Here is a 25408-nt window from a genome sequence, read left to right as displayed (position 1 = left end):
GTCCTGATGAAATGACCCTTGCGTGGTAATAGAGTATGTCAATCCCTCGAGAAAGAGGATAATAACCCCCCCCCCCCCTCCCCGGGGCTGAAACAGTGCCACTTGACAGTCTCTTTGACCTGATAATCAGTCCGGCGCACTACCAAAGTATTTTGCCGTTGCTTTCCTCAAAACGTCATTTAAAACTTCTAGCCGGCTTACTTTCATTGCCAAGTGCTGAATGCCCTCGAGGGCTCTGCAATGTCGCTCATTAAGATTCATGCTTTTTTTTTTTTTTGCCAGGAACTCATTATTCAGTTGTTGATTCTGAGTTATTAGGAAAATTCATTCATTAATAGGTTCTCTGTGGTGGGTACGCCATTTTAACACGTCACCAAAACAAACTAGATTTCACTTTTACGGAGCATATGGAGGCACTGTGTGAGAGTGTGTGTGTGTTTGTGTGGGTGTGTGTATACACACACCGACACACACCCACACACACAAGACACCAAACTGAGACTGAACCAAGGTCGTGTCACTCTATGCTCTCATGACTCAATTGCCTGAAGATCACTTTCACGGGTTCTTGGGCATTATTAACGATAATTATTAGGATCATCGCAAAAAAAAAAAAAAAAATCATTATATGCAAAAGACGAACATAAATAACCGTAAACAGAAATTCTGGAGCTGTCCTATTTCTTGGTTCCAGTATTGGGCTGACAACAATACACATACAGTGGTACCTCTACTTGCGAAATTAATTGGTTCTGGAAGAAATTTCTTAGCTAGAACATTTTGTAAGTAGAGACGCGTTTTCCATGTAAATGCCCTAATTCGTTCCAAGCCTCCACCAAAATTCAGGCGTAAATATTTCCTAAAGTAAAAAAAATGCAACCAAATATCAAAACAATTAGATTAGTGCACAATAAATGAGAGTTGTGCACAATACAAAAAACAAAGAATAAAGAATAAAAATCATGGTCATTTAACTTAACTGCGTCCTCATCGCTTTTTGCCCTCTTTAGTTCATGTTCTCTCTCAGAAGTGGTTTTTGCCTGGCGTTTTGTAAAGAACTGATCCAAGGACGTTTGCTTTTGTCGGCTTTTAACAATCCTTCGAAAATGTCCAAGGCGAACATCAGCATAGTGAGCGATCGCCCGACTGCTGAACACTTTTTCTGGGTGATTCACATTGACGTAAAACTATCGGAACACCTCATGGCCCGATGTGCAAATGACGAGGACACTGCATCTACACTTATTCATCTATCTACACACCCATTTGGTAGAGGTCCCTCTTAGCCAATGGGATGCCAGCATGATGCTCGGTAATAGCCAATGGCAGAGCAGCTATAAATATGTTGCGTTCAGGAAACTCTGAGCTGCGAGTAGCATGCCATACTCTATTTTAACTTTCGTATCTTGAAATTTCTTTCGTAAGACGAGGCAATACTTTTGTTGAGATGTTGCGGTAACTTGAAAATTTCGTATGAAGAGACGTTCTTCAGTAGAAGTACCACTGCACTGAGGAAGTAAATTGAAGGCTTTTAATAAATGACCTTCTCAACACCGACTCACATTTTCGTTCACATACTTTCTTCTTTCTGTCATCCGCTTCCTCCGCTTTGTCTTTCTGTTGACTACATGCTGTGACTTAGCGCACACCGTAGCAGGCCTACAGACACTTCTTGGAGAGAGATAATCCATCCTGAAAGGACACAGTGACAACCCATGGCATTTAAGGCTAGGCTTGTCATTTCTACGCTCCCTCGAGGGCTCCGGATCGAGCTGGGGCGGCAAAATAAATCTCAACGAGAGTGGCCGACCCGTGCGAGTGTGCAGGGAGGGCTATAATAAAGGCCGTACTGCTTCCACAAACATCTGGGACTGGGAGAACAAAACATCCACCTGTATTATCCTCCCTTAAGGTTTGGAGAAAATCCCATTAGATGCAATGAATGAATTTCATGCACAGCTTCTCACAATGTCACTCTCAGAAAAAACGTTTTGTTTTGTACAGCAAGCAGGGTTTGTTTCACCTTCAAGTAGCCAGATCCGATTTTTTTTTAAATGACGTGTAGAAAACGAGGCTGCGTATTTCTAAAAGGGGGCTCATGATGACATTTGACTTTCAAAACTATAAATAAAAAATATATACATCTTCGTTGTATTCGAGTCATGTTGATATGAAGACATTCATCAGTACTTGTAATGAAAGCTACTGTGCGTCGAAGAATTATGGGACGCCACTTCTGCCTGTGGCCACTCAGGGGAAGCCTAAGGTGGAACATTTCATGGACTGATTTAAAGACCAATTCAAAGTCACCGTCACGCTTTTTTTAACGGCTGAATGATTGAGTGAAATCATTAAAACTGGGCAGGATTCATGGCACCCGCCCGCTGGTTCTTCTGTAGCCAATCATCTTAAATAAGCGAGAAAAGTATTGACGTGAATGAGTTGCACGGCCGCACAAGAACACTTGCGCGCATCGCTGTGGCGAACCACACGGCCTCCTCCTTGTGACACATCCGATATGTTGAACGCCATCCTCCTTATAACCGCAAGTCTCCCCCAAGCGGCTTTTCACCCTCGTCCTTCTGTACTTGAGCCACTGTGCAATGCCGAAGCCAACGGCTGGCACTGGACCATGCTCGCGCCGCATTAGGATGCAAAGCGCTCTATGTCCAGGGAGAAGGGGAGACGAACAAAAGAGCTTAAGCGTCGCGCAAAAAAAAAACAAAAACAGCCCGTCGTCGCGCGCCTATGAAAATAGTCTGCTCCGACTCTCCCAACTGCAGCTTTATGCGTCTCCTGGCCAGCCCTGCAACAGGAGAAGCTTCCTGCCCTTCTTGTCGCTCTCATTCCCGCTTTCTTCTGCTTTCGCATGTGGCAGGTCCAAATTGCTTCGCTGGATCGACCATCATCCCGGCCGGAATCGAAGTCAAAGTGGACGACTGCACCATCTGCCGCTGCCACACTGGGGATTGGTGGAAACCGGCGCAGTGCTTGCGGCGCGAGTGCCTCAACGCTCAGTCATCATAGAGCGACACTGGTGGGGGCGGGCGGTCAGGCCCTGCCGACCTACTGCGCCATTTTATCGGATCGACGGGGCAGGAACACAACTCTGAAACCACCTGATGCGGAATGCAGTACAATGCACCAGCGAGACACAAGCATCGTGCGATTACTGAGTTGATGATGGTGCCGCTGATGATGATTGAGGAACTGGCGTCCTCCGCCGGCCCCCCCAACCCCTCACATCTTGTCACGCATACTTGCAGATTTTGACTTGCTTAACTTGCTGCTGTCAACACTTGAGATTTTCTTCACGTGGGTAATGGGAATGAATCATAGTGATCGTTTTTGTTGGTCCTGTCTGACACAACTTAACAGGTGGCGAAAGAGCTGTAAGCACACTTGTCTGTGCAAGTATTTTTTTTTTAGGGTGGTGGTGGGCTGGGGGGGGGGGTCTCATGAGGGTTAACACGTGAAAGCACCGAGTGTCACCTCTTGACCGTAAAAGCTCATTTACAAGATGCACATCACATTTTATTTGGGTCTTTTATAAACATTTGTGATATGAATTCACCAATTGGTGCTGCACCAAATCACAAAAGAGTATTGAAGTTGTAATTTTTGGGGAATAAAGTTGCAAAAACGTACAACGGTGAACCTATAGATACGGCAAGATGAGAACTGTTGATGTGAAGCAACAATACAAGTTTCACCAACAATGAAATAGTCAATGTTTTGACACACCAACGCCATCATTAGAGACATTTGATTGTGTCTGTGATTGTGTTTATGTCTCTTCCTGATCTACATCGACTGAAATTGGCTCTTTTTTTTTTTTTTGGGTGATCATCAATGAAATATTTTGGTGAATAATATATACTGTGACAAATATGTATAAATAAAACCCCGACAATATAGGTCAGGTCTTGAGATTGGTCTGAAATTCATGATGGAATTTTGACACTCACTCATCAAACTTTATTCTGGCGGCCCGGGCACCCGCAGCGGCTCCTCTTGTTGTATGTTGTGAGAGGGAAAAAATTTCATCTGTGCTGTATGTGCAACATACAGCACATTTGACAATAAAGTTGTACTTGATACTTGATAGGATCCTTAGGCATCCCCCCCCCCCCCGATTCTAGTTTCATCACAAAAAATTATTGTCAGAATTAGGGCTGGATTTGCACCAAAAAAAAAAAAAAAATGGCCCTGGCATTTTGGCTTCGACCGGTTAATGCGCACACATGCACATGTGACTGTGGATGGTATGATAAACAATGACTTCTCAGCCATGTTGTTTGCTTGCTATGGTTTGCTGTCCATACTCCAAATCGATTATCGGGATACTCCCCATAAATTGTGGGCTGGTCTCTTTTCTTATATCCTTCCTTCTCATCCAAATATGAGCACAAAACCAATATTTTCACTTGAAAACAAATCATTCGTGTGGCAAGAGCAGCCTGCTTACATTTGCCATAACTGAGCCGTTTTCAGCGTTTTAAATCATCCAGCTGGGTGCTTGGCACTTGTGCAGCCTGCGTGCAGAGCTAGCAGACAAAAGAGGGAATCTACAAATGCTTTTAAGCAGAATCAACATGCATATTGTCATCATGAGGAAGCACTCGCACTCAGTTCCTTTATGGAGTGAAATTGCACTGTTCCTCCAAATTGCTAAATATTGTCTCCACATTCCGCTTCAATAGCGCCGATGCGGTGTGCTGTCGGCTGGAGTTAAAGAAAAGCATGCAGTGTTATCTTGGTAGCGTACTGTCAAAGTGCACCGTCAGAGTTGATGTTTTAGCAATGCTACACTGATGATAGCAAAAATGTCACTGAGCAGAGCTCAAAACATCCACCAAGAGGATACTTTAAACAAAAATCAAACACACTTCAGGGAGCAACTTATTAGCCTTTGTTTGTGCATCTGTCACCAGACGACTTTGGAATTCATGGAGGGTAACGGAGAGATCGATTTTTTTTTTTTCCAGATGCAAAACAACATTCAATTCATTCGCGCCTCTAAAAGGTTGTGTGCACATTTCTTTTTTTCCCCCCTTTCTTCGGCTGCTAAATTCAACCCTATTTATCATTCTATTTACCGTTTCAAAAAAAAAAAAAAATTGGGTGGCTAGACTATTGTATTTCATGAAATCCGAGTTCAGATAAGGCCCACAACCCGATTTTTCATATTTCACCTGTGATTTTTTTTATTTTATTTTTTGTCTCTCCTTTCATCCAGATAATTTCTTCCTGTTAACCTTTTCGGGCCTTACCTGGGTGCTGATGGATGGGCCGCTTAATGGCAGCGCCAGGCACCCCGTAATTAAATAGAAATGAACATCTGATAAAGGCCTTATGATGGGGTTGTACAGAGCGTCAAGCCGCAGCAGTTGACTGATGCTGGGAAAAAAAAAATGGGCACAGAAACTGAACTATGGTCAAATCCATTATTAAGGGGTGGTGATTTAGTGTCTTTCTATGTGGAAAGACAGACCCATCTGTCTGGCTTGAGGTACGTAGACGCCTTTGGTTTATCAATCACGATCATAGTGCTGCAGACATTTTAAAACGATAAAACAGGTATTTATCTTCATTATATACATACCGCAGCAGCCTTATTAGAATTCAGTCCACATGCATGTGCTGATACACAATTTGGAATTACTCTACAGGGCGGCAAGAAAAAGACAGAACTGTGAGCGCTGAATGAAAAGAAAAAAGCTGGGTGACATCGCTCTCACCACGGATGCCTTTTAGCTCTCGAAAGGATAAATCAAGGTTGCTCTTCGACTTCATGCAACGGCACAAAAGGCTTCAACATAAATAAGCAACCGTTTTCTACCGTTCGTTGCTTGAAGCCTGTACGAGTTGTTATCAAATACACAGTTCAAATTGTCAACATCCTTTCATTAGCCGTGATGGATGGAATCATATATTGAGATCAGCAAATGTAACACTAAAGAACAGCAGAGGAGTATATGATTGACTAAGGACATATAATCAGTTCTATTCTGCAGATGATATTAGCTATCAAGGAAAGTGCAGCATCGGTAAAATAAGTACAAGTAGAGTAAAAAGACACCGTTGTTTGTAATTAACTGAATGTTACCGGTACTTTTAAATCTATGTGAAAGTTTGTTTTGTCAGGCCACCAGCGCGTTGCAACTGACTAAACAGCTCCTCTGCTGGTTGCAACCGAGTACTGCACACGATTCAACCTCGGTTGCAACGAAATAATACAATCAGGCAATTAATTGCTCTCGATTGACCAAACTATCCTGGCGTCCGCAAAATTAGAGACATATCATCATGCTCAACATTCTTCCGAGATGGCATTTGAACCCTTGGCTTTATTAATCGCGTGTGCAGATGAACATCCAAAAACAACATTGCTTTATCAATGGTTGTCGACCTCGTGGGTGGGCATTAGGGGAGAAGCAAACCGCACCGAGCAGTGAGAGGCGGCTACAAAACATCGCCGAACTCAGTTTATGAATGAATATCGCTGCGGCAGGGTTTGCTGCTGCTGCCAAGTTAAGAACACAGTGCAGTATTCAGACCCCCCTTCGAAAATTTAATGTGACCGAGCAGCCAGGGCGAAAGGGTGAGAGAAACGTGTCATTTTCTTTCCCTAATTTAAATCCAAAAAACGTGAAGACATGGAGCTTGCCTCTGATAATACCGGCGGGCGGCAGCTTACCTTTTTTATGTGGTGCTTCTTCGACGTGGTGCAGTCTGTGTCACAAACGTTTTTTATTATTGGCCGACATGACTGAAAACAAAAGACTGCGTGTTTTCCATGTCACCGTGTCAACACACCTGATTCGAAAGATGAGCTCATCAGCGAGCTTTGCGCGGGCCCGAGAACGATCCCGGTCGTTTGAATCCGGTTTGTTAGAACAGGTTCACAAATCGAACAGATTGGCTTGGTCTCAGGAAAGCCGGACGTGGGGTTAACCAAGTTTTGATCATCTAAACAACTAAAAGTTTCTTTTGAATGATGTTAATTTTCAGGAATCCATGGCCGAATCCGAAACAAGTCCGAGTCAAATGCCAATGAGTCGGAGTCAAATGTGAGTCAATAATGTCGAGTCCGGACGAGAATCTCACAGTATGTCGATATCACAACTTTGAAGTGAATGAAGTTTCTCGGCAAATAAAAATGCTTACTAACACAGATTTATGAACAAATTTGCAGACAAATAATAGGTGTAATAATAACAAGTGTGCATCTTTGCGTGTGTGTTGAGAGTTCAGCCCAATGTAATACTTTACACCACTTCTTGGACCTCTGCAGAGTGCGCTCCGCAACATTTCATTTGCTGTAGTCTGTTAAGAGACTGTAATGCTGTAAATGGGCCATTAATAGGAGGCAAATTTATGACAAATTACAAGTATTTTCCAGGCAACCAGCAGTGCATACTTTTCCCTCGGCATTCACACAAAAGCGCAGCGTTGTTCTGTGTACCAATTTTTCATTTAAACTCAGCCTTCCAAAGTATGACCTCACCTTTTCACGTTAAAAAAATAATCAAGTGTCTTTCGATGGGAGGCGGGAGAAGAGTGATGTGAGCAAATATGCATGTTTTTGTGAGTTCCGGGACATAAAGTGTGGCTTCATTAGAAGCGCTTCCTTGCCTCTTATCGTTTTAACAGCCTCCTGCAGCTTGGCATGGACGAGGACTGAAATTTTAGCAAGCACAAAGGAATCAATAGCAGTTAGGTGCATTGTAATAGCTGCCCGGTAGCTCTTGAATACAATTTACACATCCTTATTGTATTCACAATACACAGCCTTCTAACAAAACGATTGTTTATTCTCCTCATGCGTTGCCGCAGCAGTTCATCTGCATTTTTATAACATCCAATTTAGGGTAACAAAGCACACTCAGAGACTTTGCACTTGCATTTTGAAAAAGATTTTTCATTATCTTTTCCTGGTTAAATCAGGAGTTGCTCAAAGCTACTGTTCAGTTTGCAAGACAGACACAAGGAATGCGTTGCATATTTTGTGATGACAAAACCAACAAAATACACTTGAGGTCAACATCTGTTTAGAATCTTCGGGCTACGAGAATTCTTAATAGCCACAACCTTCTACAACAGAAAATATGTCTCTATAGCGGAGACCTCTGACATCCACAATTTCCATGAACCAAATCCACCTTTAGCGGAAACAACTCAACCTCCAAAACTGCCGACTCCCCACAATTGACCTCTCCACGACCTCCATTCTGTATGGTGCTGTTGGTTTGTTTTTAAATTGATCTCTGCCCCATACTGTCCTGTACCTGTCAAAAAAATAATAAACTCATTAAAAAAAAAAAAAAAAAAGCCACGTCATAAATGCAGGCGTAGCTCCTGGTAGTCAAAAAGCCTTTCAATTTGTTTTGTCAGCTAAAATGAGCTCGAAGTCAATTTCTTCGAGCAGAGCACAGAAAATACACGTTGATAATCAGGCCTACTGTGAGCACAGATTGTCAGATGTCTCTAAAAGAGGATCGTGAGGCATTTATTGTCGTGTGAGGGCATCTTGGAAAATCAAGTCATACGTGTTCAGCCTGTTCAATATTCACAAGCACAAATCCTGATTTGTGATCAACAGAGGTCTGCAAGCACATTTTTTTCATCTACTCACACCTGCCCATTTAGTGTGATATTGTGAAAATGAGCGGAGGGAATATTTACCTCTCACGTCGACTCAACAGTGTGTTGGTTCCCACACTTTCAAGGGCAGACTTATGTTTTGATTGCATGAAATCAAACATCATTTACTCTTCCTTTCAGAACTCCATGATTAATAGTGGATCATTTCGTTTCAACAGACATTCAAAAGGCATGAATGAAACGACCAACAGGAGAGGCAAAAGCCGGTGTCAAAACTCCTGACGGCGATTAAAGGTTTGGTACAGGGAGAAGTCGGAAAGATGTGATACAGTCGATGATCCAGGTGGAAGGGGCAGACCACACTTTGCCCCTCCGAACCACCGCGGGCCTGTGAGGACCCTGGCGGTCAAAGATGATGTACTGAGTGCAGAGGGCCTGGTCGGATCCCGGCAAAGCGTGGTAGGCGGCAGCGCTGAGGGTTTGAGTGACATCGCTGTCGGGTTTGGGTCGCCGACTCAGCAGCTGACCTCCTCCGTCGCGGAGCAGCTTGGCCAGCTCATCTTTTCTGGGCGACTTAAAAGAGCCCAAGAGGAAGAAGAAGCAGCCGTCGAACAGCGGCGGGAGCTACAAGTGACACGGAGTAAGAGGAAATGGTTTCAAGTGCTTGCTTTGACAGAGAGAGTTTTAAAACTACTTTTTATTTTATTTTTTATTTGAATGTTTGTTTTTTTTTACAGGCACATTTATGGCACTTTTGGAGCTTTCGTTTATTAAACAGTAAAACAGGCACATTTCCCCATTTGCATGGAAAAATTTGCTTAAGCGAGTCCAAAGGACTATTGGCGCCAACCTGAATAATTTTTTGGGGTCAGAATTATGAATATACCATCATAATATGAGCACAAATATAAACCTACACATAAGGATCCTGTAGGCCGATGATATTCCACAAAGAAAACATTTGGAAGATTTGCACTGGTTCAGTTTTTTTTTTTTTTTAAATCATAATTGTCTACATTTTCAGTCATGCTGTTAACATTTGTCCCAAAACAGATGTCTACAATTGCAGTCCTTTTCTTTTGTTTGTTTCTAGTACCTATTTCGTAGTTCTTATTTCTGTCATAGTTCTCTCCGGGCCTGCGTGGGGTTTTCTCCGGGTACTCCGGTTTCCTCCCAAATTCCCCAAAAAACGTGCATGGCGGATTGATTGAACACTCCGAATTGTCCCTAGGTATGATTAGCTGGCAACCGGTTCAGGGTGTCCCCCGCCTACTGCCCAAAGACGACTGGGACAGCCTCCAGCACCGCCCGTACCCTTGTGATGACAAAGCGGATCGGAAAATGGATGAATGGATTTCTGTCATTGTGGTTTTAAACCTTTATGTGTCTCACTGTGCTATTTTAGAAACCTGCCTTGGGACTACGGCTGAAAACTAGTATTTATGCTAAGTCCGGTGCAATATCTTTTCATTCTTGTGTTGATTAATGTGCCAGTACTGTCCAAATGGAAAAAAAAAAAAAAAAATACCCAAACAAACCAATACAGTCGGTCCAGGTCACCAATACTTGTGCAATGCGTGTCTGTGTCTTATTTACCAAGCTGAGTCGGTTGACGCGACTCCGTTGGGCGCCTTCGCCCGCTTCGTGCTCGCTTTCTGGCATCCGCTTGCCCGCCTGCAGACATGCCTCCACCCCTAGCATCAACGAAAAATCAAAGCCGCCGCTAATTATGTTGACTTGAAAGAGTGGCACGACAAAGCTAATGTGGTTTATGAGTTGGAAGTCTGGCAAAACGGCATTTGCTTGACATATATATATGCCGACAGCATGATCAAGTTAATGACGCAGCCCTTGTATGTATCTCACACTTTTTTTTTTCTGTCTCCTCGGAGTTAAATTTGAGCTTTGTGACAGCCAGCTTCCTGTTAATTAAACTGCAAGTAAGCACGTAAAATAAAAGTCTGAGCAGCCATACGTTCATTTTCCTACTTGCTAGCCTAAATCGGGAGCTAATGACTCATGCTCACCATTTCAGTTGGTCGTTACCTTTGTGTTAATAGTCAGGATGACATCCAGTCATCGGATAGTAACAGAGTACAGTGAAACTCCTCTAGAACGAAACCTGCATGGGCGAAAATACCCCCTTATGTGAAAAAATCTTCATGCATTAACACAATTGCCATTCTCCTGCCCCCCATACGACGAAAAACCCCCTGTTGCGTTATACGAAATCATTTTGTCTGCTCCAGCCTCGCGAAGACATTCACTACAACGAAGTCTTATCCAACAGCGACCTCTACTGCTTCGTTCGAAAAAAGGCAACAGCAACCACCACACTGGTTTACATAGTGAACGATGTTTATTTCGGTCACAGCTGCGAGTTTCCTGGGCTCAACATACTCATAGCTGCTCTGCTATTGGCTTACCGAGCATCATCCTGGCCTCCGATTGGCCAAGAGGCCACATAGACCTCACTGTCTATGTGTGTAGATACTGAAGCTAGATCCGTAGCATCCGATTAGCTGCTCAGAGTAAATTGCTTATGGCTCGACGGACATTTACTTTACTTTTTATCATGCTAAAAACACCCACGGGACGCTTCGTAGTCCTCGATGGCCATAGTTAGCTCTCGAAGGCCAGGAAGTATTTGTTATTGTTAGATTCAGACGAGGATGGACGTTGCATTGCTAAAATGGCTACAAAACGGACCTTTTGATGTCAAGCAGCTAAGACAAGAAGAGCTCTGATGCTGGAAGAGAGGGTAAAAGTGATCAAAATGAAAGACGGAGCAAGCAAAATAAAAGACATTTTCCAAGAAATTGATGTAAGTGAAAGTGAATGCTGATCGTAAATTTTGCAATTTCTTTCCCTTTTTTTCTTTCTACACTGACAATATGAAGTGTCAAATAAGTGTGTGCTCATACTTATGTACTATTGGAATAAAAATAGAGTACACAAACGTTTGTGTGTGCGTGTACACATACGTTTGTGTGTGTGGGTGTGTGTGTGCTTACATCTGAGATCAAATTTGCTACAGTGAAAAACCCGCTGTTGTGAAAAATTTCTTGCTGCAAACATGATTTCGTTGTAGAGGAGTTTCACTGTAGTCTAGGTTGGGTTCCCACCGTCTTTACCTTTTGTGTTTTTGATCGCTCGTTTCCATGTCGGTAACGCGAGTCCACAAAGTCATTTGAGTAGACCTGCATTATATTTAAGAAACGAAATCAAATTTCACAACTGTTTCCTATCTAAGAGCCTCTCTGAGCTAATCTCCAATGCACGTGTTAGCAGATAGCGTTAGGACTTGGCTGTATTTTCATATTGTGCATACCAATGAGCGTATGCCGCGCACTTTCATTTAGCACGTGTCAAACAGGCTCCAGCAGACACACGCTGTGGTTAATTGCTCCAGATAACGGCACTAAATGCGCCGGAGTAATTAGTACTTTAGCTAATTGCTGCTACCAACACCGAACGCTGAATTGTGACGCATCTAAGGAGCCATTACTTCTCTCTCACCTCAAACTTAAAGTGATTTTATCGCAGAAATAACCACGAAGAAAAATACAAGAAGCCGTGTCATTAGACATGGTCTGACCTGGTCGCTCAGAGAAGAGATGCATCACAAACAGTCTCCATGGTTATTCTACAGCTTGGTTTTGTCGGCGTTGACCTATGAGTTTCAGACTGTATCAAATATAGACTGGCCAAGTTCTGTCTGGCAAGAGCTTTTGTTCTACAATCGAGAGCGTTCGTTTAATGAGCACCGTGACAGTTTCCAACTGAACTCTATTTTGAGGTGTTGCTCTGGAATCCAAAGAGGCACACGGGGGCTCGGCCTGGTTGACGGCGGTGGCGTACAAAGACAGGTGGCGATGACAGCTGCGCTGCCTTATGTGAGGGAGGACGTGGACAAAAAACGGATAGCACGTCATTGTGACTGTCATGGGGGCGACGAGCTGTGCCGGCTGCTCAGCCGGTGGGAATGAAAAAAGGGTTTTCTTTTTTTTTTCTCTCTCACTTTCTCCTGGTACATCGTATTGTACAAAGTGACACGTTAAGATAGGAATTGCAGCTCAAAACGGCTCCCCTTGTGGAAAAGAATCCAAGTGGCCACGCTACTCTAGACTGACATGGTCAAGAAATGACACCGATGGATCCAGCATTCAAGAGTGACGCTATGACAGTGACAGTCAGCATGTTGCCCCCCCCCCCCCCTTGTAATATGCAGTCATGATGCAAGGCTTGCTGGCCAATCTTGTAAATGTCAAACTCCGAAAAGAGGCTAAGAAGAATTTTTGCCAGTAGTCTTGAAAACCTGCGCCGTGTTGATTCCTCACAATGTGTCACAGTCGGACTCTAGCCCGATGTGGCAGATCAGACAAGTTTAATATTTAGACAGGGACAAGGCACCTGAAAATTGCTCACAGAAAAGTGGTCCTAAGTGTTTTCCAAAGTCCAAGGAAAATACGTACATTTTTCGATTTCTAAAGTGCCTCTGAAATTGGCAAGATTATTTTTGCAGATTTAACAGTGTGCTCATTTGGGATTGTCTAAAATTATTTCACAGTTGAGCTTTTACGACAACTTGCCGTGCACGGAAACCCTTCCTTACGGTTACCGCTTGGAAAATGGCATTTCATTTCAATTCACAATAGCTGGGATAACATCCGTCCGAATGAGACTCCATGAAGAATTTAGCAAAGTTCCGACCATGGTCGTTGTCATGAGCTTCAAAATATCAATGGGGAGCTACTCAACATGATGAGACTTTTACTCACAACTGTATTTTACAATCCAGCAGCCTGCAAGAAGTCCCAGTAGAGCGGAGTAAGTGCTCGGCATCGGTCCTTCAGGCACCACAACGTGGCTCACTGGGAGACGACAAGACGCATAAAAACATCACGTTAGCAGCCCGATGGGACCATCGGGGTGGATATGAGTCTACATTGAGTTGGGGAACGTCAATGTTAAAAAGTATAACTGACCACTATAAACATTTATGAATAAAAAAAAAAAATGAAATAATAGAAACTGCATGCCTTAATTTTCTGAAAGTGGACCCTATTTTTTCCGGATTGACTATTTCTTGCCTTCTCCTGTCTAAGCGATCATTTCTCGAAAGAAACCTTGCATCATTGTGATTGTTTTGGCTTCCACATCCATCTCTGGTTCTGAATGATTTACAAGACGGCCTGAAGGCAATCAGAAAATGTGATTAGAGGGCAGTCCAAATTTTAACTCAAGCTTATTGCTTGTACTTCTCACATCAGCGATGCTTAGAGCGAAGCCCGACCAATTACACCTGGAGGGCAAAACCTATCACATGCTGCACTCGCTGTTGATTTGTCGCCTTTCAATTTGAGTAAAAATCCTTTGGGGAGGAAAAAAAAAAAGACCTCCAAAGGTTTAATGTGGACAAATTTCAATAGGACTTGCTTTCTGTCATTTCTCACAGGCAATACACTAAGATGATGGAAGGAGCCATCACAACACTTTAATTACGCCTGCGTTTCAGCGATAGCGCGAACCGCGTTGACTTTGCAATACGTGCAGGAAATCCTTGACTAAACGGCGTTTGAAACGGTATTAATGGGAATAAATTAAGAGCGACGGTGATCAACGGTGAGCAATTTTATAGGCAATAATTTTGATGTGCTGGCAAGTGTACAGTAGATGCTCATAAACAATATTTAAAAGCCAAAGGAGGCGGCGGGCGGGCAGTTCCGTTTGGATATGTCAAGATGTTTGAAAAATCTGGAATGTTAGCATAACGTGTCTGGCCAGCTTCTTCAAATTAAAAGTCTTACAAGTTAAAAGTTTTCTTTCTCCTTCAGTCGGAGGGCAAAAAAATAAACCAAGAGCCTGTTTGTTTGTGTTGATTAGAAGCAATTTTTAAAATGCACCAATGGGTTTTCCACAGACCTGCTCCACAAAATAGCTTTGCGGTCGTGATAATCAACTATGTTCCAAGCACAGAAAACCTCTCATTTTTCAGAGGGTAAAAACGTGAGTGAAACCCTGTGCACGTCGACTGCAATATTTGTCTCAAGGGAACGAAAATCAAAATCAGATTTTAGTCTCCAGTACAAAGACGCTAACCTGAAGAAGTAAAGGCATCTGCGATCCTTCCATCCAAAAGGCGACTCAGCTTCGCGAACTGATGCTGCTCTGTTTGCGACAGCTTGCTTGACAGAAACAAAAGCGTTTCTTCTGGCTTTGCACAATTGTCCACCTGTGCGAGGACAAACATTTTAGAACTTAGACTTCTCACTTAGATTTCAGCGGAAAAAAAAAATAATAAAAAGTAGACATACAACAGAGAGACTGGCCGGGCTGTTCAAAGATGCGCTGGCATTTTGGGCTCCCTCAGACACCTCCCGGAACACCTCCAGCATCTCCCGACTTTCAGCGTAGTCTGCAGGCCGCTTGCCGTGAAGATTACTATGAAGATGTTTCAAAATGTAACGACTATTCAGAGATCGCACGGCGCACGCATAATTAGAAGATTTACTACGACGAAGACAATCTACAGAACAAGAGTGCTGGGGCCAGTCATACGCTGTAACACATTAGGCAAGGTTCATGGTTGATTAAAAGACTTGAAAGCTCCTGAGAAAGTTAAAAAAAAAAAAAAAAAAACTCTTGCACTCTTAATATATTTTTTGCAGTAGCTGTGACTGGTATTTTGGATCACTGAGCACTGGTAAAATGTACAGTATGCACTTGACTGAGGCCACGCTATGTAAAGGACCACAAAGTAAGGTTTTGCCCATCGCAGCAGTTTCTCTTCAGTCCGCTGTGTCGGAATTCAATCGAGTTGTCTTATCAATACTTGTCTACTAAGAAGGCAGGTGTTATCTGAAGACAACAGAGCGGGGAATAAAAAAAAAAAAAAAAGAAAAAAAAAAAAAAAAAAAATCCCATTGGGAGGACCAAGCCCAGCTGGTTGTCTTTGAAAAATTGGGCATCAGCAAAGATAAAAACTGTGGGACAATTAATAGGTCCAGTGGTCCATAAAATGTTTCATTTGGCTTCTTCTTACCTTTAGCAAGATTTACAAATACACATTTTGACGTGCACACAAACACCCACACAGACCGATGTTTGCAGCTGCACAAGAAAACTGAGAGGAAAAAAAAAAAAAGGCTGAGGAAGGCAGTCAAGAGCAATCTTCCACAAGCTATTGCTCACGAAAACAAGAGCAAGGAAGCCATAAGTGGCTCTATGGCAACACTTGTCAATGTCAGGGAAGGAAATGGTCGCGGTTGCACCCAAAAAGAAAAAAAAAAAAAAACACACACGGAAGAAAGAGCCCATCTCTTTGATTTAGAAAGACACACTTAAGGGAATGGAACAGATTCCAGATGGCGGAACTGAAAATATTATAATAGAGTCATTTCTATTGTAAGATTGGTTCGTGAGGATGGACCAAATGCTTCGCCATTTGGTCCTTTAACACGACTGCCCAGAAGCGCAGTGAGCGTCTGCAGTAACATATTTACAAAACCCAAAGCTGCATGCCAAAGCTTCCATTAGAGATTGCATTGGCACATTGGTCTTGAATTGCCTCTTCTGACTGCATGCGTGTGCGACGAGAGGACGTGGAAAGGACATACAGCGTATTGATCTTGCTCAAATATGGGACTCATTTGGTGCATTTCTTTCTTTTTTTTTTTTTTGCTTTTAAACAGACAAGCTAAAGAAAAGAAAATGTATGACTCAGGAATGCAGTGCCATCAAATCGATGAGACAAATAAATTGCCATTGAAACGACATCAGAAGACCGATGCATAAATATCGTACGGGGCTGGCAGAAGCAGCACAGTCCAACCTTCTGATCATCCCGCTTAACTAGTACTGTCAACTGATAGGGGCAGCTTAAAAAAAAAAAAAACTGATAAAATTACCCATCCATCCATTTTCTTTATCCTCACAAGGGTCGCGGGGCATGCTGGAGCCTATCCCAGCCGTCTTCGGGTAGTAGGCGGGGGACACCCTGAACCGGTTGCCAGCCAATCGCAGGGCACACAGAGACGAACAACCATCCACGCTCACACACGCCTAGGGACAATTTGGAGTGTTCAATCAGTCTGCCATGCATGTTTTTGGAATATGGGAGGAAATTGGAGTACCCGGAGAAAACCCACGCAGGCACGGGGAGAACATGCAAACTCCACACAGGAAGGCCGGAGCCAGGATCAAACCCACAACCTCTGCACTGTGAGGTCGACGCGCTAAACACTGGACCACCGGGCCGACCGCTGATAAAATTAAGGTCAAGGTCATCTTTATTGTCAAATATGCTTGGTCCTTATCTGTGAATAGCTCAATCCTCAGTGCAAACATGCATGCAAACATGCTCTGCATTCAACCCACACAGCTAAGAAAACCTTGATTTGTCTCACAATTTCCTAATTTGCGGAAAAAAAACTCTCTCCTGTTCTGCATTGTGAGCTCAGGCCAAAGCCATGTCTAACATTAAAATTTTACTTTGGCAACATTTTGTGGCATCTTGCAGCATTTTGGAAGTTAGAGGCGGAGCTTAGTCAAGTCATATCCTTGTCTAATCGGCAAAAAGCCACCATTTTGTGGCATATACAGGTAAATTACCGTGCTCGGACATTTTCACTGTTCACACCTGCGCTTGGTCCTTATCTGTGAATAACCTGGTTTCATTCTCGATGTATTTCGCCTTTTTTACTTGAACTGGCCTCGCGCCGTCGAGCGCTGAGTTTCGACGAATCACCTTTTCCTTCGCAGTTAAAACTGCCTGCTAGTGACTTGTATTTAAATTGTGATAATGTCTTACATGTCGAAACAAAGGCCGATATAAAAGAGCCAAAAAGAGAACTTACAGCACACTCTGCGAGGCGCCAAAACGCAGCAGCAATTTGACAACGGCTAAGTGCCCGTTTCGCACAGCGTCATGAAGCGGAGAGTCATTTTCATAGCCGGGAGTGTTCAACAGGGCCCCTCTCGATAAGAGCGCCTCCACGACGACCAGATGGCCCAGGTTACACGCCTCGTGCTGAAATGGAAGAAACATAAGGTATTTTCTTTGGAGTCTGCAATCGGCCAACAGATTGCAGGGAAAACCCTCAGAAGGGATATTAAGATGATCTATGTTCAATACATTCACATTTTCAAAAGATTATTTTTGCATCTTGAACGAGCGTGCAAGCTTTTCTCCTTCTCGATGAGCAGAGTGGCGAGGGGTGAGCAGTTACACACAAGGAAGGAGGGAGGGAGCTAGACGCTAGTGACACTGCACACACGGCTGTCGGGGGATGACACAGAGAGTCACTGGCATGATATGTTCGGCTATAATTTTAACAGCGTGACACTAGAATATTTTTACTCACAGTTATATGATCACATGGTCAGAATCCATGCCTAGCTGTGCTATATTTTTGTCTCAGATGAATAGTCTAAACATGGAACCTTAACTAAAGGAGGTGAACAGTTCATATGAAACAGTGCACATGTGAACAGATGTATGAAATCTATAAGGAGACAGATGGTTGTCGCACGTCACGGCTGACAGCAAATGGACTTCTGGGACATTTACATCTATGTCGGCAAAGCTACATTCATCACATTGGTAGCAATGCAATAGCAACAAACTGTCAAAATGTAACCTCGGCTTGATAGCGGTGTGAAGGGCCACTATTACGAAAGTGGAAATGATTGAATTTTTATTGCTCAAGAAAGCGCCTGATTGCGCCTCTCTCGTTTACATGCAGACGAGACAGCCGCGGAATATATGAGCTCTCCCAAAGTGGGCTGGTGAAGCAAGACTGGGGATGGTCACAACTAGACCGTGGTTCCAGTCTGGATATTGTCTTTGGGGATCCAGACAAAATGTAAATAAATACACAGATTGACGTACTTGTCGTTTACTGGAACGTACTGCTGCAAAAGGGGAAAGCAGTACTTGTCTGTTTTTCAGTCATTCCATGCAGGTTACTGCTCTTACCAGAGGTGTCCATCCTGCGTTATCCTTGAGGTTGGGATCGGCTCCCTGGTCCAGCAGTCCCTTGACGCCCTCTACATCCCCCTGCAGAACACCAACGAGATTTAATAAACCAAACGCTGTAAACCTGACGGTGAAATGGAAAAAAAAAAAAAAGGAAGAAAGCCTACCTTTATAGCGGCTAAATGCAGCGGGGTTTCTCCTTTGTGGTTCTTCTTCATGACTGTTGGGGTGCCTGGGCTGGAGTGTCCCATCGAAGCACGAGATGAGGGGGATTTCCGACTCGTCGTACATGGAACCGAGGGACTCTCTCCTCCATGTTTTCGGGGTGTCTTTTTACACCGCGGGTCGGGCAAAGACGGAGAATGAATAGCAGCAGGAGACAAGTGACTCAATGACTTTCGGCAGCAGCCCGGAGAGGTTGTTGGCCTTTTTGGCGTGGTCTCCAGGGTGGCAACCTCTCCCTCCAGTCTTTGGCGTTTTGAGGAACGCTCCGGGGAAGAAAGGTCGGCCTGTTTTCGAGGCATCTTTTGTGGAGTGGAGTCAGAGGCGCGCAGTGTGTCACAGAGACCGTCGGATTCATTCTGACAAAGCTGGGTTGGGCTCTCAGGTTCTGTGACAGCACCTTCTGCGAATCCGTCTCTCAAGGTGTTACTGCTAGACACAGGTTCAAGGGCATTCATGTAAGATACTCCATCGGGGCTAACGAAGGAAACCTTTTTGTTAGACGTCCTTTCAACATCTACACCAAGCTGCTCTGATTCGGCGACGGTATTTTGATCGTCGATAATCCTCCATTGCTTGTTTATCGCGTCGAGCTTCTTCTTCACTGTCTGTCGACTCTGTTTTCTCGAAGCTCTTCGCTTTGTTTTCTTTCTGCCGCCAATGTTTTTCTCATTTTTCCTCTTCTGTTTTTTAGTGTCGGATTTTGGAGAAGAGGAGCCAGAGTCTTGAGAGGATGAGGTGAAGTTGAAAACTGTCAGGTCACTGACTTTGGCCGTTGAAGGGCCAGGCTGTGCTTCAGACACTTTTTCTAAAGACTTGCTTTCAGGTATGAAGACTTTTGGATTTTCTTGCACCGTGCAACGCATTTTACGGCTACGAGGGCTGAGCCAGATCTTGAAGTTCCTCTTGCGTTGAAAGATAGTGCCCTCATTTTGTGGCAGCATTACCTCAGAGGAATCTGTGCATTGAAAATGAAAACAAAAAAAATTTTCAAAATGAAAAAAAAAAAAACAGTTTGCCTGATAACAAGAAAATGCAACCTTAAAATTTGTGCATTTTCAAAAATTTTAACTACCCGGGAGAAACTTGAACTTCAGAATGTGTTAATGAGTCTCATATGCTCAGGAGGAGCTGGACATGAAGCCAGACTTGTAGTGCACACAAACTGGCATCAACACAGATGTGCCACTTCTAAGTTGAAAAAAAAAAGCAAATATTGAGTTTGACTTGTTTGTATGCTCGCCTCACAGTCTGTGGACAGATCCTACCGTAATGGAATTGCATTGCATAATTACAGTCATTAAAGGGATGCTGCAGGAAAATATAGAACCTCTCCACTCACCGTGTCATAGCGTAAATGTTTTGACTCTGCCACCATCACAAAGGAGTTATCACAAAGTTAGTCTGCGGCTGAGCAACATTTACCTGCCTGTTTTTCGGGGTACAACATGGACTCCAAGTCACAGAAGAGTGGTATGACACTGCTGAGCTGCCTGTTAATTTTGATGTCTTTCACCCAGGAAGGGCTGTGACAAACCACACAGCCATCACCTGCCCGTGGGCCTGCACACGACCTATGAAATGAACATACCCCAAAAGTCATTGAAATCCATTTTCGGGCTCAATGTAATTTGGGTGGAGAATATGATTACAAAAGACTATTTATTATACACCGCTTATGTGTGGGATGCTAATTGGTAAATATATGACAGAAAAACAGGTGTGCATGGCATCGAAAGCCACTCGTTTGCTCAGACGCATCAAACACATCCATCTGCATTCTGCTACGTGAACGAACAACTTCCGTCACCTTGCACACACACAACCCATCTCATCTCATATTGCAGTTCCATTTACATTTACATTGGTTCCGCTGTGGCATATGGAGCCGAGTGCCTTCCATTCCATGTCGTTAGCATGTGACGGCTGTCAGTCACTCAGCATGCGCGCGAGTGGCAAGGCCAGTCAGGTCTTTTGAGACATAACTGTTTTACACCTACGTGTGCATTCCGACAGTGCACAAGGTAATGGGTACGTTACCTGCATAGCATATGCTCACATGTCCCGAGACAAACAGGATCCCTCAGTAACTGCGAGCTGGATTAAGAGGAAAACAGCAGATGTGGTTGGCCGTTACGTTCAAATGCACTTGTTCGATCTTTCAACAGTCCTATAAAACGTCATGAAAATAGCATCGCAAATGTCATATTCCGACGTAATATAACGTCGTAAAATTACCCGAATCTTTGCAAACTGAGTTGACGTTTCGTTCGGAACAACTAAACCGAATTTACCATTTCGAACAAAGAAGCAGACGTCGAAAGTCGGCAAGCGCCTCTTTAGTGTTTTTCCAGTCGTTTGTTGGCGCCTCGAAAGATGAATCCATGACTGTAAAATCAAATGCTCGAAGTTTTTTCGGTTTTCAAAAAGTACGCCCAGTGTTAACATAAACAAATAAAAAGCGACTTATTTCCTGGTACTCGCATCTCCCGCCTGTTTGAGTGACGTCACTGTAGGCCAAACCGATGACGTACTTTCCGGTGCACGCCCAAAAGTTTTCCCCCTCATATTCGCGGTTCTATATTGTTGAAAAACTCACCTGTCTTCCTGAAACACCAGGATGCCACATCTCTCCAAATAATGTCGTTGAACTTTTAAAGTTAAGAAGTGTTTTTGCCATATATGCATGCCCAAAGTGAGTAAATTTCTTTAAAAACGAATAATCTGTAAGCATTTTTTTATTGTTTCATGTAAGATGATTTGTATTGTATTTGCGATTTAAACTACGGTATTACTAAAATGAATTCTAAAAAAATGTAGTTAGTCACAATCTTTTACTATGTCGTACCTATTCCCCACAAATAGAGGCAATTTACTCTAAACTAAAACAAAAACAAAAATAAAACAGTCAAAAATATGAGAAAGAAATTTCTCCATTGTGAGACAAATAGAGGCTTTCGTATCTTATCTGATCTTATCTTATAAATATGTTGCCCAAAAATACTGCTGTGCTCAATTTTAAAGTACTTTTTTTTTTTTATTATTAATTCTCAAGTTTGTGGAAGTATTTTGTCATATGGTATGCAACTGAAAAAGTTTAAATTGTGCCACCTGTGGAACAAGAGCACAAAGACAAATTAAATCAACTTACATCTACCAAAACAGTGTTATTTTTAAGCTTTCTCAGTCGTATAGTGTGGTAAAGTACCTCATATGTAAAGAAATCCAGCATCCATCCATCCTTCGAGCCAGTGTCATCAGCTGTAGAAATACTGCAGGTTTACCGTCAGCCAAATTTAAATGAAAATGATTGTGTACACTGGCAGCATTCCAAGTAATTGCATTTAAAAGTGTTTTATTGAATCATGAAAAAAAAAGCTAGCTGAATACATTCAAGACCATTATAAAATGGTCCACAAGTGGGAGATATATATTTTTTTGAACAGTCATTCTTGAAGTGAGACATACATTAAGACGAAGATGTGCACATTAATAATATTTTTTATGAGTCTTTTTTGTGATTATGGCAAGCCTATGCAGTACATTTCTATTGAGTGGCAACAAAATCAAATAAAAACAATTAAAAGCTATGTCAGGACTAGTATTTTTCATACATATCAGAATTACTAGATTAGGTCATCTTTCAAGTAGGATAAATATAATCTCAAGTCAATAGGCAACAATAAATAATCATCTGTGCAGGTACATAAATGTGCAGCAGAGAACTGCAGCAATAGAATTTGGCCGACCTCGAAAGACTAGTGGCTCTGGACATTGAATCTTACGAGTTTTAAACATGATTGTTCGTTATGACAAATTTATACTTCAGTCTCAAAGCATTCTATTTAAGACAAAATGTAGTACAATGAGATTCTCATTTCACTGCAGAAAAATAGGAGCAGTCGGCACTATGTCTCGACTCCTTTGATGTGGCTCAGGTCATCATCTTCTCTGTTGCTGGGAGCTGAGATGGAGTTCATATGACTATTTCCCATGGCAAAGTTGACGAAGACCTGCAGAGATTGAACGATAATATGATTAGGATTGTAATATTCTTGAGCCCCTTGAAATCCCCTAAAATACAGCACATTTTCTGCTTGGTTTCTCTCCTCGGCTCCCCCCCTGTGTTTCTTCTCCTTTTGGTATCTTCCAATCCCAGAGCTCCAGAGGAGCAGAATGTAGAAAATCAACACCGGGTACATGATTTTCTCTCCCCAACTCATATTCCATTTATTTTCCCTCAGGCATGCCCTCCAACCTGCCAGCTTCCCTCTTGCCTTAATTTTACATTCCTTACTCTGTCTTTCACTCCCACTCAAGCTTTCTTGACTGTCCCAGTTTACCCTCCTACCGCTTTTCAGTCACTCTGTAGCATCGACTGGATCCACATCCACAAAAAAAAACCCAAGATAGTTCTGTTCACTCTGCCAGCTGTTGTCTCAGTGTTACCTCATCCAAGGTGGTCTGGCTCACAGAGAAATGCTTGATCTTCAGCGACGTCTTGTTGGTCTCCAGCTGTTGGAAGATGTCGGCCAGACCTCCTGGTGCCACGGGAACATGATACTCCGCCATGGAGGAGTGCTGGTCCTGATGAGAAATGAGAAAACCAGACGCCTATTATTTCAACATCCTCCTATCGTAAATGCTCTTTGTGAAAGAAAATGTCACAAATACTAAGGTGACCTAGCATTTAACCCCGTCATGCAACCTGTAACCTGATAACTTGATCAGATGTCCACTGTAGTAACCTCTGTCCCTGAGAGGGTTAAGGGCTTTCATGACTAGTTTGTTTTTTTTTGAGTGGAGCTGTTGAGTGAAAAGATTTCAGAAATGTGTGTTTTCTATGATGTAGGTCTATTCGCTCACTGATTCTCAGTCAAAATGGGCAGCTGCTGTTATTTTTTCAGGCTTTTGATTGGCTAAATAGCGCCTGACAGCTGGTGAATGTGTTGTCATGTCCTTCAAGATTTTGTTTAAACACCACATTGACGTGAATTTTTTTTTTTTTTTGGGTGGGGTTGTTACTGTGCAGGTAGTAAAATGAAATAATTCCTTCAATCATTTTTAAAAATAATGTAGGTGTGGACTTAGCCTTCTCTATGTGTCTTGAGATAATGCGGTAACATTATTGCGCGTGTGTTCTTACGGTAATCTTGCTTTTGCCATTACTCTATTTCCGAACCAGAATTTGGAGACAAGTACCTGCGATTTCTCTCCTGTCCTAAATGAGCTGCACATGTTATGATTTGACAAATACTCAATCCCGCTATTTGGCACAGACAAGTAGTGCGGCAAAGCTACATTATGCGCAAAAAAGGTTTCAGAAGAGATGAAAAAGGGAGAAGATGGATAAAATATCACAACAGCTCTCTAAACCATACCTTCAAGTAAGTGCTGGGAAATTGTTTCTGCATGAAAACAGTGATTTCCTTGACATCGCTGGCAGACTGCGCCAAGTACATTTTCACCGTGAAGCCACTGCCGAACCTGCGGGTCAGGACATGAGATGGGCCAAGTGTGATAGGCAAAAATGACTATTTGAGGATGTAAAGCTGACGAGAGGCCACAAACCTGTTCTTAATGTGCTGCAAGGAGCCCAGACAGCGGAATTGACCTTTCACCATAATGGCGAGGCGGCCGCACAATGCCTCACACTCCTCCATGCTGAGACACGGACACAAATTGAGAAGTTCAAAAGCCGGGTTTGGATAATATAAAGGACTGAATCCCGTTTTTGAAAAAAATCTGTTGAATATTTCACACTTTCTGCAACAACCAGCACTGGATGGAATATGCGGCACTGTCACACATGAAGAAATCAGGCCATTCTCTAACCTGTGAGAAGTGAGGATAACCGCAGACTTTCCTTTCACCTCTTCCGAGATGATTTTCCACAGGTGTCGTTTGGTGCGAGGGTCCATCCCAGAGCTCGGCTCATCCTGACGTGTGAGAGGAGGGCAACAGTTTTCAAGTGATGGTTCAAACCCCCAAAAAAAAAGATAAGAGGAGAAAGAACGCAAGAACTGTTTTTAAACCGGTACTTCGGTAAATGTTTTTTTTTTCTCAATACATTTCAAATGAGGCGGCCCTGTGCTCCAGTGTTTAGTGCGTCGACCTCACAGTGCGGAGGTAGCGGCTTCAATTCCAGCGCCGGCCTCTCTGTGTGGAGTTTGCATGTTCTCCCCGGGCCTGGGTGGGTTTTCTCCGGGTACTCCGGTTTCCTCCCACATTCCAAAAACATGCATGGCAGGCTGACTGAATACTCTAAATTGTCTCTAGGTGTGAGTGTGAGCGCGGCTGGTTGTTTGTCGATGTGTGCCCTGCGATTGGCTGGCAACCGGTTCAGGGTGTCCCCTGCCTACTGCCCAAAGACGGCTGGGAGAGGCCCCAGCACCCCCCGCGACCCTTGTGAGGATAAGCGGATCGGAAATTGGATTGGATGGACATTTCAAATGAATCATTGATAAAGTAGTTTTTGTTTGGCTGTCATTAAGAGCAGTGTTACTGTCCAAACGATGCATCATCTTACAGTGGTTTACAATAATATTATATTAGGGATAAAACCGGGCTTGTTTTTTGACGAAAACTTAGGCCCACTAT

The 25408-nt window shown here is 43.2% G+C and overlaps 4 protein-coding genes across 5 annotated transcripts in view; 1 reads left to right on the top strand and 3 right to left on the bottom strand.

Annotated features, from left to right (window-relative positions):
* The window catches only part of vwc2l (von Willebrand factor C domain containing 2 like), a 14350-nt gene extending 10433 nt beyond the window's left edge, over positions 1 to 3917 (top strand). Inside the window, 1 exon segment of the mRNA XM_019895474.1 lies at positions 2879 to 3917. Within this exon segment, the coding sequence (XP_019751033.1) occupies positions 2879 to 3027 (149 nt within the window). The 3' untranslated portion in view covers positions 3028 to 3917.
* The window catches only part of ikzf2 (IKAROS family zinc finger 2), a 67571-nt gene extending 60452 nt beyond the window's left edge, over positions 1 to 7119 (bottom strand). Inside the window, exon 1 of the mRNA XM_019895473.1 lies at positions 6701 to 7119. The gene's annotated coding sequence lies outside the window, so the exon portion shown is untranslated. The remainder of the gene's footprint in view (positions 1 to 6700) is intronic.
* A 677-nt stretch (positions 7120 to 7796) lies between these two features.
* On the bottom strand, positions 7797 to 21336 carry bard1 (BRCA1 associated RING domain 1). Of its 2 annotated transcripts, XM_019895469.1 has the most exons (11): positions 21103 to 21336; positions 20849 to 20905; positions 20234 to 20382; positions 18754 to 19766; positions 18587 to 18667; positions 17466 to 17638; positions 14925 to 15051; positions 14710 to 14842; positions 13389 to 13481; positions 10204 to 10301; positions 7797 to 9231 (listed from the first exon to the last, which is right to left on the bottom strand). In XM_019895469.1, the coding sequence occupies exons 1-11, from the start codon at positions 21192 to 21194 to the stop codon at positions 8896 to 8898; spliced, it is 2352 nt and encodes a 783-aa protein (XP_019751028.1). In that variant the 5' UTR covers positions 21195 to 21336; the 3' UTR covers positions 7797 to 8895. The 2 variants fall into 2 exon arrangements, with proteins under 2 accessions (XP_019751028.1, XP_019751029.1); XM_019895470.1 differs by lacking the exons at positions 20849 to 20905; positions 21103 to 21336 and adding an exon at positions 20619 to 20812.
* An 810-nt stretch (positions 21337 to 22146) lies between these two features.
* The window catches only part of abca12 (ATP-binding cassette, sub-family A (ABC1), member 12), a 50287-nt gene continuing 47025 nt past the window's right edge, over positions 22147 to 25408 (bottom strand). Inside the window, exons 69-73 of the mRNA XM_019895348.1 lie at positions 24644 to 24747; positions 24380 to 24472; positions 24190 to 24295; positions 23258 to 23395; positions 22147 to 22821 (exon numbers count right to left, since the gene is read on the bottom strand). Coding sequence (XP_019750907.1) covers positions 22717 to 22821; positions 23258 to 23395; positions 24190 to 24295; positions 24380 to 24472; positions 24644 to 24747 — 546 coding nt within the window. The 3' untranslated portion in view covers positions 22147 to 22716. The remainder of the gene's footprint in view (positions 22822 to 23257; positions 23396 to 24189; positions 24296 to 24379; positions 24473 to 24643; positions 24748 to 25408) is intronic.

Source organism: Hippocampus comes, unplaced genomic scaffold, assembly GCF_001891065.2.
Source record: "Hippocampus comes isolate QL1 unplaced genomic scaffold, H_comes_QL1_v1.1 scaffold237, whole genome shotgun sequence".
Lineage (NCBI taxonomy): Eukaryota > Metazoa > Chordata > Actinopteri > Syngnathiformes > Syngnathidae > Hippocampus > Hippocampus comes.
This window is presented reverse-complemented; position numbering and strand designations above follow the sequence as displayed.

Bases quoted from the DNA above. Each gene is read 5' to 3' on its own strand.
- bard1 (XM_019895469.1), bottom strand. From the start codon at position 21,194: ATGGATTCATCTTTCGAGGCGCCAACAAACGACTGGAAAAACACTAAA. The intron at 20,383-20,848 runs GTAACGTACCCA...TTCATTTCATAG, and splicing joins TGTGAGCATATGCTATGCAG to GTCGTGTGCAGGCCCACGGG. The intron at 9,232-10,203 runs GTAAATAAGACA...TGTCACTTGTAG, and splicing joins GCGTCAACCGACTCAGCTTG to CTCCCGCCGCTGTTCGACGG.